Source organism: Rhinoderma darwinii, chromosome 3 (assembly GCF_050947455.1).
Source record: "Rhinoderma darwinii isolate aRhiDar2 chromosome 3, aRhiDar2.hap1, whole genome shotgun sequence".
Taxonomy (NCBI): Eukaryota; Metazoa; Chordata; class Amphibia; order Anura; family Rhinodermatidae; genus Rhinoderma; species Rhinoderma darwinii.
This window is the reverse complement of record NC_134689.1, coordinates 247,854,246-247,868,996: the sequence shown is the minus strand read 5'-3', so window position 1 is coordinate 247,868,996 and position 14,751 is coordinate 247,854,246. Positions and strand designations below refer to the sequence as shown.

The 14,751-nt window shown below is 40.8% G+C and overlaps 1 protein-coding gene across 1 annotated transcript in view; it reads left to right on the top strand.

Annotated features, from left to right (window-relative positions):
- IREB2 (iron responsive element binding protein 2) overlaps nt 1-14,751 on the top strand; it is a 95,970-nt gene that overhangs the window by 47,752 nt on the left and 33,467 nt on the right. Inside the window, exons 9-12 of the mRNA XM_075857654.1 lie at nt 6,116-6,255; nt 7,730-7,901; nt 9,713-9,810; nt 10,773-10,889. Of these exons, the coding sequence (XP_075713769.1) occupies nt 6,116-6,255; nt 7,730-7,901; nt 9,713-9,810; nt 10,773-10,889 (527 nt within the window). The remainder of the gene's footprint in view (nt 1-6,115; nt 6,256-7,729; nt 7,902-9,712; nt 9,811-10,772; nt 10,890-14,751) is intronic.

The window sequence follows — 14,751 nt, the reverse complement described above, 5'->3', positions numbered from 1 at the left end:
GTATGGTAAAAATGGCATGTTAACTTTATTCTACGGTTTAATACGATTACAGCGATACTAAATTTATATAGTTTTCTTTGTTTTACTACTTTTACAAGGAAAAAACTGATTGTTAAAAATAAAATTTGAGTTTTGTCGCCACATTCTGAGAGCCTAACGTTTTTATTTTTCTGTTGATTTAGCCGTGTGAGGGCTTATTTTTTGCGGGGCGAGCTGTAGTTTATATTGGTACCATTTTGGGGTTCGTGAGACTTTTTAGTGACTTTTTATTTAATTTTTTGTGGGAGAAGGGACCAAAAAACAGCAATTCTGATGTTTTTAACGTTTTATTTTTTACGTCGTTCACTGTGCGGACTAAATGATATATTGTAATAGTTCAGACTTTTACGGAGGCGTCGATACCAGTTATGTTGGCTTTTTTACATAAAAAATTGGGGAAAAAAAGGGTTTTTTGAGCTTTTAATTTTGAAATTTTTTTATTTTTACTTTTTTTTTTTCTTGTCCCCCTAGGGGACTTTAACCAGCGATCGTTAGATCGCTTGTATGATATACTGCAATACTAATGTATTGCAGTATATCCCGTTTCTGACAGTCTCTTATGAAGCCCTGCTGGAGGCAGAGCTTCATAGGAGTACAAAGATGGCGGACCTGGGGGACTTCGTCAGGCCCCCAGGCAGCCGTGCCAACCAACGGCTCCCCCCGATCTCGCCGCGGGGGGGGGGGGCCGTTGGGACGTTACAGGGGGTCGCCCCCCGTTTTTAGTAATTTAAATGGCGCGATCGTAATTGAAAGCTGCATTTAACGGGGTCGTGCTCGTTACCCAGAAGTGTCGGCTGTAACACACAGCTGACACACTCGCTCTATGGAGCGGTCTCAGCCCGTGAGCCTGCTCCATACTCCCCCACCCGGCGTGCGCCGTAGATACGGCGGATGTCGGGAAGGGGTTAAACGGGCAGTTCATGCTTAAAAACCCTGAAAACATTATGCAAAGAAGAGCTGGCCAAAATTCCTCTACAGCATTGTAAATAACTCATTGTGAGTTATTGCAAACGTTTCATTCCAGTTGTTCCTGCCAAGGGTGTCACCACCAGTTATTAGGTTTAGGGGGGCAATTACTTTTTCACATGGGTGATATAGGTTTTGAATAAGTCTTTATCCTAAATAAATTAAATGATCCTTTAACCCCTTAAGGACGCAGCCTAGTTTTGGCCTTAAGGCTCAGAGCCCATTTTTCAAATCTGACATATTTCACTTTATGTGGTAATAACGTGGGAATACTTAAACCTACCCAAGCGATTCTGAGATTGTTTTCTCGTGACACATTGGGCTTCATGTTCGTGGTAAAATTTGGTCGATATATTCAGTGTTTATTGGTGAAAAATTGCAAATATTAGAGAAAATTTAGAAAAAATTGCATTTTTCAGAATTTAAATGCATCTGCTTGTAAAACAGACGGTTATACCACCCACAATAGTCACTAGTTCACATTTCCCATATGTCTACTTTAGATTGGCATCGTTTTTTGAACATTCTTTTATTTTTCTTGGACGTTACAAGGCTTAGAACATAAACAGCAATTTATCATATTTTTAAGAAAATGTCAAATGCCTTTTATTTAAGGTACCTCTTGAGTTCTGAAGTGGCTTTGAGGGGCCTATGTATTAGAAACCCTGATAAAACACCCCATTTTAAAAACTAGACCCCTCAAAGTATTCAAAACAGCATTTAGAAAGTTTTTTAACCCTTCAGGCATTTCACAGGAATTAAAGCAAAGTGGAGGTGAACTTTGCAAATTTCATTTTTCTTGCGGAACTTCAATTTTATTCATTTTTTTTTTTCTGTAACACGGAAGGTTTTACCAGAGAAACACTACTAAATATGTATTGTCCAGATTCTGCAGTTTTTAGAAATGTCCCACATGTGGCCCTACTGCGCTCGCGGACTAAAACACAAGCCCTAGAAGCAAAGAAGCACCTAGTGCATTTTGAGTCCTCTTTTTTATTAGAATATATTTTAGGCAGCATGCCGGGTTTGAAGAGGTGTTGAGGTGCCAAAACAGTAGGAATCCCCCAAAAGTGACCCCATTTTGGAAACTACACCCCTCAAGGAATTCATTTATGGTTGTTGTGACCATTTTGAACGCACAGTTTTTTCACAGCACGAATTTGAATTGGGCTGTGAAATGAAAAAAATGTCATTTTTCCCTATAAAATGTCATTTGTGATCAAAATTTCTTATTTTCACAGGGAACAAAATACCCCATTTGGTTGCCCAATTTGTCCTTAGTGTGGCAATACCCCATTTGTGGTGATAAACTGCCGTTTGGGCCCATGGGAGGGCTCAGAAGGAAAGGAGCGCTATATGTTTGTTGGAGTCCAGATTTTGCTGGATTGGTTTTCGGGTGCCATGTCGCATTTGCAGAGCCTCAGGGGTATCAAAGCAATGGAAACCCACCAAAAGTGACCCCATTTTGGAAACTACACCCCTCAAGGAATTAATTTATGGTTGTTGTTAGCATTATGAGCACACAGTTTTTTCACAGCACCTATTTCAATTGGGCTGTGACATTAAAAAAATGACATTTTTTCCAATAAGATGTAATTTTTTATCAAAATTTCTTATTTTCACAGGGAACAAAATGCTCAATTTTGTTGCCCAATTTCTCCTGAGTGCAGCAATACCCCATTTGTGGCAATAAACTGCCGTTTTGGGCCCATGGGAGGCCTCAGAAGGGAAGGAGCACTGTGTGTTCTTTGGAGTCCAGATTTTGCTGGATTGGTTTTCGGCTGCCATGTCGCATTTGCAGAGCCCCAGAGCTATCAAAGCAATAGAAACCAATCACAAATGACCCCATTTTGGAAACTACACCCCTCAAGGAATTCATTTATGGGTAATGTGACCATTTAGACCCCATAGTTTCTTCACAGAACTTATTTGAATTGGGCTGGGAATTAAATAAATATATATTTTTTCCAATAATATGTCATTTTAGCTCAAAAATTCTTATTTTCACAAGAAACAAAATACCCCATTCTGTTGCGCAATTTGTTCTGAGTGCGGCAGTACCCCATTTGTTGTGATAAACTGCCGTTTGGGCCCATGGGAGGGCTCAGAAGGAAAGGACCACCATTTGGCCTACTGGGGATTTTCTAGTGTGAAGTCATGTATGCAGAAGCACCTGAGGTACCAGTACAGTTGAAACCCGCAAGAAGTGACCCCGTTTTAAAAACTACACCCTTAAGGCATTCATCTAGAGGTGTAGTGAGCATTTTGACCGGAGACCTACACCCCATAAACTGTAATGTGGGTTCTCCCGGGTATGGCAATACCCTACATGTGGCTGTTATCAGCTGCCTGGGCACACAGCAGGGCTCAGAGGGGAAAGACGAGGGGGGATAAGCTGTGCGGAGGGCATCAGGGTAAGTAAAACTGGGGTAAATTATAAACCAAGGGATGTATGATAAATTTTAAAACACTCTTTCATACAGAGCTCTGGTTATTCGGGACACGTGTCACATTGATATGTTGTGTCATCCCTTATCGCCCTCTTATAGCAGACTTTGCACCTCTTTTGACTTTTTCCCTTCTTGCCAGTTTGGGGAACTTCCCCTGGAAAGTGTTGCCGCCCTGGTACGATGCGTGTGGCCCCGCTTCCAGAAGTACTGGGTGCCCCCCCTTCTTGGTCCCTAAAGATTAGGTTCTTGATAATCACCTCTTGAAATTCCAGGAAAGCTCCCGTCTGGCCTGCACATCGACGTAGCACGTACGCATTGTACAAAGCCATCTGTATGATGTGCACGGCCAGCTTCTTATACCACACCGCATGGCGCTGTAGGGCTTCAGGGCTTTATCTTACAAGTCCATCCCTCCCATGTACCTATTGTAGTCCAGGATGCAGTCTGGTTTGGGGGTGGCCTTTCCTTCATATATCCTAAACCTGTAGGTATACCCTGATGCACTCTCACAGCTTATACACCTTCACGCCATACCTTGCCCTCTTACCCAGCAGGTACTGGCGGAATTGAACCCTCCCTTTAAAATGTACCAGGGACTCATCAATAGAAATACACTTCTCGGGGGTGTATGCTGGGAAAACCGGGCACTGAAACGGTCTAATAGGGGTCTCCGTTTATACAAACGGTCAAAACTGGGGTCATCTCGAGGTGGGCACGGCTCATTATCAGTATAATGTAAGAAGCGAAGTATTGCCTCATTTATTTATTTTTTTAGGTTCCAGTTCAGTTCTGAAGTTGCTTTGAGGGGCCCATATATTAGAAACCCTATGAAATACCCCATTTTAGAAACTAGACCCCTCACAACAGCATTTAGAAAGTTTTTGAACCCTTTAGGTGTTTCACAAAAATTTAGAGCAAAGTAGAGGTGAAATTTACATTTTTTTTTTTTGTCAGAAAATCCTCTTTATACCATTTTTTTTATAACACAAAAGGATTTATCAGAGAAACGCAAATTAATACGTATTGCCCAGATTCTGCAGTTTTTAGAAATATCCCACATGTGGCCCTAGTGCGGTAATGGGCTGAAGCACCGGCCTCCGAAGCAAAGGAGCACCTAGTGGATTTTGAGGCCTCTTTTATTAGGCACCATGTCCGGTTTGAAGAGGTCTTGTGGTGCCAAAACATTGGGAACCCCCCAAAAGTGACCCCAATTTGGAAACTAGACCCCTTGAGGAATCCATTGTAGTTTTCTTGGGGTGCATGCGGCTTTTTGATCAGTTTTTATTCTATTTTTAGGTGGCGTGGTGACTAAAAAACAGCAATTGTACTATTGTTTTTTTATTTATTTTTTACAGCGTTCACCGTGCGCTATAAATAAAATATTCACTTTATTCTGCGGGGCGAAACGATTACGGCGATACCAGATGTTTATAGTTTTTTTTTATGTCTTATGGCGTTTGCACAATAAAATACGTTTTGTAAACAATCATTCACTTTTTGTGTTGCCTTATTCTAAGAGCCAGAACGTTTTTATTTTTCAAACAATAAAGCCGTGCGAGGACTTATTTTTTGCGTAACGAACTGTAGTTTCGATCAGGACCATTTTTAGGTACATGCGACTTTTTGATCTCTTTTTATTCCATTTTTTGGGAGGTGAAGTGACCAAAGAATTGTGATTGTGGTACGGTTTATTATTATTTTATTTTACGGCGTTCATCGTGCGGGATAAATAACGAAATAGTTTTGTAGTTCAGGCCGTTACGGACGCGGCGATACCAATTATGTATAGTTTATTTGTTTGTTTATATATTTTTATTAATAATAAAGGACTGATAAGGGAAAAGGGGGGATTTTTACTTTTATTACTTTTAAATCTTTTATTTTCTTATTTTTACACCTTTTTTTAACTTTTTTTTTACTTTAGTACTTTGTCCCACTAGGGGACTTGAGGGCAGGAGGCCCTGATCGCAATTCTAATACACTGCACTACATGCGTAGTGCAGTGTATTAGAACTGTCAGCTACTCACTGACAGCAAGCATAGTGGGTCCTGACGTTGTCAGGACCCACTAGGCTTCCGTCTATGGCATAGCCGGACGCCATTGTTTGGGGTCCGGTTGCCATAGTCACCATCGCCAGCCGCTATCGCGTAGCAGGCCGGCGATGGCAGCTTAACCCCTAAAAAGCCGCGATCTCTATAGAACGCGGCTTTTAAGGGGTTAATCGGCGGGGACACAGCGATCGGTCCCCGCTGTAGGAGCTGTGACAGCTGCTGAACAAGACAGCAGCGTCACAGCTCCTGTATGTGTCGGGAGGACGGCCGTTACTCCCGTGACGTACTATTACGTCATGGAGCGCGAACGATACAGCTGCCATGACGTAATAGTACGTCAAGGAGCGGGAAGGGGTTAAAAGCTGCATTTTGTGTTTACTCGTGTTGTCTTTATTTTATATTAAAATTAGTTGGATGATCTGAAACATTTAAAATTTGACAAATTAGCAAAAATAGAAGAAATCTGGGGCAATTTTTTTTTTTTTACAGCAATACACATGAATACACACCATTAGTTCACTGCCTGCAATAATAGAGCCATTATATAGAACCATGATAAGACCTGACTTTCTATAGACTGCCTGTATCACCAATATTTATTTCTCAAGGTGTTGGAGGAATAGAATCAGAAGCCGCTATGCTAGGCATACCCGTCACATTAACACTGCCAGAAGTTGTTGGATGTGAGGTGACTGGCTCTGTATCTCAACTTTCCACTTCCATAGATGTCGTTTTAAGCATCACTAAGGTGAGAATTAACATTGGTTAAAACTTATTTTCTACTTCACCGTCAATGTTTCATTGTTACTGGTTGCTTTTTGATATTCCATTTGATGTCTCTCTGCTTTTAAGTTCTTGGAAATGTCTGTGTAGACCAGGATCACGCATGCAGTTTTTTTGTTTTTTTTGTATTTGCCAAACACAGGAGTGAACACCTATAAGAAAGGAAATGCATCAGTCTTTTCTTTATACCTTTGCTTCCTTTTGCATCCAGTTCCGGTTTGAGTTAAAAAAAAAAACACAAAAAACCCAGCTAATAACTGCACCAAAACTGTGTGTGTGAACCTGCCCTTAAGAGATTCGTTTTCATATCACACTATGCTGTTAATGTGCAGCTCTGCTTTTAAGGCTTCTCCCTAGCTATTACTATTGTATGAGATATATTTTGCCACCTTACAAATGAGTGCTGAAGTGTCAATTCTTCTGCTGTGAAAGTTTGAGGCGAATGTCCCTGATTTGTGGGAGTTAAACCAGAGGCAGTGGCCACTAACGAATGCAGTATGAACCATTATTACAATTTGAGGTGCCTTACCAAGGGTGGGGAGTGGTTTTTGGAAGAAAAAAAAATTCAATTTTATTCATTGTTTTTGATATTTTTTTTTTTTTTTTTACTTTTTTTGAATTGACTTTTGCTAATATTGTTTTAGTTTTTCCAATACAGCTTTTATATATTCTTTATACGTAGAATCTGTGTCGTTTGCTATGAGCCGATTCCGTCAGTTCAGCTGCATAGACGACGCATCTGAGTGTGGATACTGTGTCTAACACAGAGGATCACCATAATATTTTTCACATTTAAACTTGTTAACTTTAGAGGTGATTGATATATTCTGGTAATCCTGTGTGTTAGTTTCTTTGTATCCTTAATGTGTCTCGATCAGAAAAACAAAACATAATTTTTGATGGAGCTTCTTTGTATTTTCCTATAAGTAGAATCTGTATAATTTGCAATGAGCATTCTGTCTGTTTAGCTGAACTAAATACTTGGCTGAAAGTGGGTCCTGTGTGTCTCTAACACACACGATAACCATGATATCAATCCCCTCTAAAGTTAATAAATTTAAATGTGATCAATATTCAGGCGATCCTCTGTGTTAGACATACACAGGACCGACTCACATCCGCGTCATCAGTGCAGCTTAAGTGACTAAATCGGCTGATGGCAAACTACAGATTCTATGTATAGAGAATACATAAAAGCTGTATCGGAAAAACGAAACCGCATTTTTAACAAGTCAATTTAAAAAATTTATAAAATCACAAAAAAACATTGATTTAATTAAAAGAAAAAAAAATAAAGCTTTTAAGGGTGTACATAGCCTTTAATGGATTTACAGTCTCATCATAAGTTCAGTGTAAAGGTTAATCTTAACAAATATTTCCTTTGGAAATCCTTCAGAGCAAACTTTTTTTTTTTTTTGTATTTTTTTTCTCCATTGCAGCTCTTAAGACAAGCTGATTTGTCTGGAAGATTTGTGGAATTCTTTGGAGATGGGGTGTCTCAGCTTTCAATTGTTGACCGTACCACAATAGCCAACATGTGTCCAGAGTATGGTGCTACTGTGGCCTTTTTTCCAGTGGACCAAGTAACCCTTAGCCATCTAAAACAAACTGGTATGAATTCTGGACTGGCCATCTGGGTGGTACTATTTTTGGAAGAAATGTTTAGTTCGTTATACGAAAAGCATAAGGTGTCAACCAGATGAACAATTTGTGCATTTATCTTACATTGATCTATGTTGGGCTGGGTTTACACATACAGATTTCTGTCCAATTTTTATCCAACTAGACCAATATTTAGCTATCTTAAAATTGATGTATGTAAATGGTCAATCGATCTGGTTTTGGTCTGTCTTATCTGCCAGAAAACTGATTAGAACTGCTTAAAAAAATCTTTGACTGACCGTTCTCATTATGAATGAAGAATGTGAACCGCATCTGAAAGACAAATTCCATTGGTGGTGTTACACGCTTCGATAATGCTTATGGTTCAGTGAGTCAATCGCCAATTTCTGATCGGTGGGGGTCTGACATCTGGGACCCCCATCGATCACGAGAAAGAGCTTAACTTGCTGGCCCTGTGAGCACCATATGAATGGAGCGGTACTGTGCATGCTCTGCCACCACTCCGTTAATTTCTATGGGGCTGCCGGAGATAGTGCTCGGCAGCCCCAAAAATATGGTGGTGGCCGAGCATGCGCAGTACCGCTCCATTCATATGAGACTTACAGGGATGACCAGGTAAGCCTGTTCTCGTGATCAGTGGGTGTCCCAGCGGCCAGACCTCCACCAATCCGATATTTCACCTATCCTGTGGATAGGTGATACATATTGACTATGGAAAAACCCCTTGAAGTTCAAGATTCCTTGTACGCTTCCTTCACGGTCAAAAACGAGTCAAAAAATTGATTGGATCGATGGTGATAGGGGGTAAATATTGTTTATGGTAAAACCCCTTTAATGATGGTTACATAGTTGAAAAAGACACTGGCCCATTAATTACCACCCTCTGTTTTCTATCTCTGGGCCAGTTGTTAACCCAATTTTACACATTCTACCGCAGTCCCAACATTCTTATTTTACAAACCTCATCAATTTTTCTTCTACTGTAATACTCTGCAGAATTTCCACACGAAAAATGTGGAAGGCCTAAAAGTTTGGAGGGAACAAATTACTACTACTACTACTTACTCCCTTAATCTAAAGGCACTGAATCTCAAGTCGCACTTAAGACACTTCACATTTCAGACTAGTGCACACTCACAAGTTTTCACACGTATGTGCTGGTTTTAAATAGTAGGTTTTTTTTAAGCCACTTAGCTGCAGTTGCTATTGCAAGTTTGTCCTCTGGCTGCAAAAGGAGTTTAAATGGTTATCAGGTGGTAAAGAAGCATAGAGAAGAGCCCAAATGGTTAACGCACCTAGATGGTTTTCATACCATAAGGCAAATTTTTATTTCTATTTAATAAAAAGGTCAGTCCGTGTGATTAGTGCAACTCTAAATAGTTTTTATTAAAAATAATTTTTACTTTGAGATACAGCTGCTCTGTATTCTGTATACAGAGCAGTTATATCATTCACTAAATCCTGCTAGTTCATAACTTAGATGTAATAAATTACACGTGGATCCTGTGTGTCACACGCAGGACCCGCTATTACTGAACCAGTCATATCCGCGGGTTTGACGGATTCAGGTAATGACGAACGATACAGCTGCTCTGTATTGTGAATACAGAGCAGCTGTATCTCAAAAAGTAAAATTAATTTGTAATAAAAGCTACTTAGAAAGTTTCAATAATCACGCTGACTAACATATATATGTATATGGGGTGTGGGATAGTGGCACCCAGTCACAGATTGGCATGCTTTTGCATGATGACACTTATTCTGATGACTTTTCCCTTATCTTTGCTTTTCCATGATAGGTGTTGATCCACACAGACTAAGGATATTTGAAGCCTACTTGAAAGCTGTAAAGTTGCTTAGAGAAGAAAATGGTAGAAGAATACCAAGGTATTCCAAGGTAATAATACTCAAGGGATAAAAATGAGTAGTAGCACTCGTGTGTCCTTAATGAATGCTTTAGGCCTAGTTCACACAGTTTTTTTTTTTTTTTTTTTGCAGGCAGAAAAAAATCTGCCTCAAAATTCCTTCTGGAATTCTGAGGCAGATTTTGACATGCCTGTTCTTTTTTGCTGCGGTTTTCACTGCGTTTTTCTCCCACGGCCATTTCAGCTAATGCAAAAAACGCAGTAAAAAACGCTCTCCCATTTTGTGCCTCCCATGGACTTCAATGGGAGGTCAGAGAAGAAACCGCGTCAAGAAAATACATGCTACTTTTTTTTTTCTCCCACAAGCGGCTATAAGCCACTCGGGAAAAAACGCCTCTGCCCCATCAATGGGGGGGGGGGAGGGGGGTGATTTAGGACGTTTCCTGTAGCTGATTCCAATGCGGTTTCTGCATCGAAATCCTCGCCACACAACTCGTGTGAACAGGGTCTTTAAAGTGGATCTATGAGCATATGCTGCACTAGTTTAGGGCAGTATATTTTAAGTCAAGTACTATGACAAGAGGCACAAAAAAGATTGTGCTCTTTGTCTGATATATGGGTACATAGAATACGTTTGCCTTATGCTTTTAAGTCTGGCATATTCACGAGGACAGAGCTATACCGGCTCTCCCCAACTTCCTCACGTTTTTGTGTGACAGCTGACTGAAAGAGGCATCCTTCAATCACCATTAAGCGGGCGGGAGAGCACTGTTTTCATGAATACATCAGACTTGTAAGGGAGTCTGGTGTGGTTTTTTTATTCAGGGATATTAGACAAATGACAAGACATTTTTTTTTCTTTTGCAATATTATACAGTGACTTGTCCACCCTGCTTTATACTCTGTTAATAGATCACCTGCATTAAACATACATTTTTGCTGAAGTCTTGGCAAGACAAATCACAGCAGTTTTTTTTTTTTGTTTTTTTTTTAGGTCTTAGAAATTAATTTAAACACCATTGTTCCATATGTGAGTGGCCCCAAGAGACCTCAAGACAGAGTATCTGTAACTGACATGAAGAAGGATTTTGAAGTATGTTTAAGTGAAAAGGTATGTTTAAAAAACAAAACAAAGGCAGTTTATAGTAATGACAAATATGGACTATGTTTAGTAAGAGAATGCTTATTTAACCTATTTATAAATACATACCTGTATAAACATACTAATGCCTCATGCACACAAACTTATTTTTTCCCTCCCGTAAATACTGGCGTACATACTGGTCCTTTGTCACACGTATTCGACCCGTATTCCACCAGTATTTACGGACCCGTTTTCTCTGCACTAATCGGCAGCCCCTTCTCTCGATCAGTGCTGGAAAGAGAGAAGGGGCAGCCCTTTCGGCAGAGTTTCCGCAGCGATTGAAAGTAAAAAATTCATACGTACCGTTGTCTTGGTGACTCGTCCCTCTTGACATCCAGTCCGACCTCCCTTGACGCGGCAGTCCATGTGACCGCTGCAGCCTGTGATTGGCTGCAGCGGTCACATGGGATGAAACGTCGTCCCGGGAGGCCGGACTGGAGGAGGAGGCAGGTAAGTTAACTTTTAATACTATTCACTGCAGCGGTAGTCACTGTCCCGGGTGCTGAAAGAGTTACTGCCGATCAGTTAACTCTTTCAGCACCCTGGACAGGGACTATCCCCTGACGTCGCCTAGTAACGCTCCCGTAATTACTGGTGCACACATGTAGCCACCCGTCATTACGAGAGCTCCATAGACTTCTATGGGCCTGTCAGTGCCGTTATTACGGCCTGAAATAGGACATGTTCCATATTTTTCAACGGCACGGGCACCTTCCCGTAAGCATACGGGGAGGTACCCGTGGCCAATAGAAGCCTATGGGCCCGTAATTATGGTTCGTAATTACTGGCGTTTTTACGTTCATGTGCATGAGGCCTAACTTTATATAAAAATCGGTTTGGTATCTAAAATGGCAGAAAACCCGTTTGGGTCTGCAATTAATAATAATTGCAGATGCAAACTGTTTCTTGTTCCTGTTTGTCTGAGATCGGGGATAGGGCTTAGTGTTTGGATTGTTGGAAGTTACTAATTCGGGTACAAAGTGAGCACATCCAAATAAAGTTCTCAAATTAGTAAAAAGGGGGAAAGATGGAAAAATTTAGTTCTCTAAAAGTTTTATTGTTATACATGATCTATCTATCTATCTCTATCTATCTATCCTCACTCAATGAATTAGAATATCATCAAAATGTTAGTAAAACTCCTATATCATATAGATTCATTACACACAGAGTGATCTATTTCCAGCATTTTTTTTTCTTTTAAAGGGAATGTGACGCTAGAAAAAAAATGTATTTTTTTTTTTTTAGTTAAACAATTAGTGTGTAGGTGATTAAACATTGTTCTAATTTTTTTCACGAGTCAGGAAATATTATAAATTAGATTCTAATTTATATTTCCCAGTGCTGGTCACTAGATGGAGCAATTCCCAAAATTGCAGCATTGCATGTGGTAAAGCAACCACATTGCTTTATGCTGCAAAATTTGAGAATACTCACTCGCTCTAGTGAGCTCACAGAATCCCCCCCTCCTTTATCCTGGCTAGTGCCGGGAGAAACGAGGGGATTGAACGGTCAAACCTCCTACACTGTGTCGCCATTTTTTGAGCTAACACACAGTGTAGTAGGTTTACATACAGTAGTAAACACACAGTAAAACACGAACATACACAGAAATAACTTACCTGCTCCAGCCGCCGCCGCTCCCTCCGGTCCGTCCGCTCCGTCTGCTACCTCCCGCTCCAAGTGCACAAGTCCGGAAGCCGCGACCGGAAGTAGTAATCTTACTGTCCGGCCGCGACTTCCGGTCCGCAGGAAAATGGCGCCGGACGTCGCACAGTTCAACTTGGACTGTGTGGGAGCGGCGCATGCGCCGTTCCCACACAGACGGCGTACAGCATAGTGGATGGAACGGGCCCCATTCGCATTCACTATGGGACTGTATGTGCCGTATTCCATGTCTATGTGTCGTTAATCGACACATACAGAAATGGAAAAAACAAATGGCAGCCCCCATAGGGAAGAATAAGTTCAAAAATAAAAAAAAGTAAAACACAAACACACAAATAAATCTAAAAGTTTTTAATAAAACACTAAAATCAAACAGAGGAAAAAAATTTTTTTCCCGTGACACTGTTCCTTTAATGTTGAAGATTATGGCTAAGGCCCCATGCACACAACCGTCTACGGAACTACTGTCCCGCACTCAAAACATGATTACAGTAAGGTAGTTCCGCGGACAGGCAGTGCTACATAGCGTCATAGATAAGTATGATGCTAGGAGCCCGGCTCCCTGCACTGTATTCGGTCCGTGATATACGGTCTCGCATGTCTCGGTCATGAAAACCCAAAATTTTGTGTCTCCTATAATTATAATATTATATAAGCCCAATTTCAAAAATGATTTTTAATACTGAAATGTAGTCCTACTGAAAAGTATGTCCAGTATATGCGCTGAATACTTAGTCAGGGCTCCTTTTGCATGAATTACTGCATCAATGCGGCGTGGCATGGTGGCGATCAGCCTGTGGCACTGCTGAGGTGTTATGGAAGCCCAGGTTGCTTTGATAGCGGCCATCCGCTCGTCTGCATTGTTGGGTCTGGGGTCTCATCTTCCTCTTGACAATATCCCATAGATTCTCTATGGGGTTTAGGTCAGGCGAGTTTGCTGGCCAATCAAGCTCAGTGATACTACGATTATTAAACCAGGTATTGGTACTTTTGGCAGTGCGGGCAGGTGCCAAGTCCTGCTGGAAAATGAAATCGGCATCTCCATAAAGCTGGTCAGCAGAGGGAAGCATGAAGTGATCGAAAATTTCCTGGTAGACGGTGTGTTGACTCTGGACTTGATATAACACAGTGGACCAACACCGTTGCTCAGTGGTCCAAAGTCCTGTTTTCAGATGAAAGTAAATTTTGCATTTCATTTGGAAATCAAGGTCCCAGAGCCTGGAGGAAGAGTGGAGAGGCATCAATCCAAGTTGCTTGTGGTCCAGTGTGATGTTTCCACAGTCAGTGATGGTTTGGGGAGCCATGTCATCTGTTGGTCCACTGTGTTCTATCAAGTCCAGCATCAACGCAGCCGTCTACCAGGAAATTTTAGAGCCTTTCATGCTCCCCCTCTGCTGACAAGCTTTATGGAGATCCTGATTTCATTTTCCAGCAGGACTTGGCACCTGCCCACACTGCCAAATGTACCAATACCTGGATTAATAACCACAGTATCACTGTGCTTGATTGGCCAGCAAACTCGCCTGACCTAATCAGACGGCTGTAAATCAGAGGCGGTTTTGTGTGAACATACCCTCAGAGAAGAGCTGCCCTGACATGAGCAGTGTGCTGTCAGAATTTGCAGGACACCAGCTATATGCAGGAGGTACACAGACTCTACAGCAACAAAATGGTAGGACATTTTTAAGGAAGACTATAGCAGTATCCCTTCCTGCACCAGCCATTTTTTGTTTTCATTTTTTTCCCTCCCCGCATTCCAAGAGCCATAACGTTTTTGTTTTTTTTCTGGCTCTTATAGCGGAACAAGTTTTAGTTTTTAATGGCACCATTTATTGTATCATATAAAGTACTGACAAACTTGGGAAATAAAGATCCTTGTGGGATGAAAAAAAAACAGCAATTCCTTTTAATTGTTTTGTTTTTTTGGGGTTTTGCTTTTACGGGGTTTTCATCAAGCTGTAAAAATGACTTTATTATGGGGGTCGATACTATTACAGTGATCTGAAATTTATTTAGTGTTTTTTTCATATGATTCACCAACTTCTACAAAATAAAAACATTTTTTTTAACCCCTTAATGACCAGCCTATTTTAAACCTTAATGACCAAGGTATTTTTTAAGTTTTTCCATTGTTGCATTCCAAGTGCTATAACTTTTATTT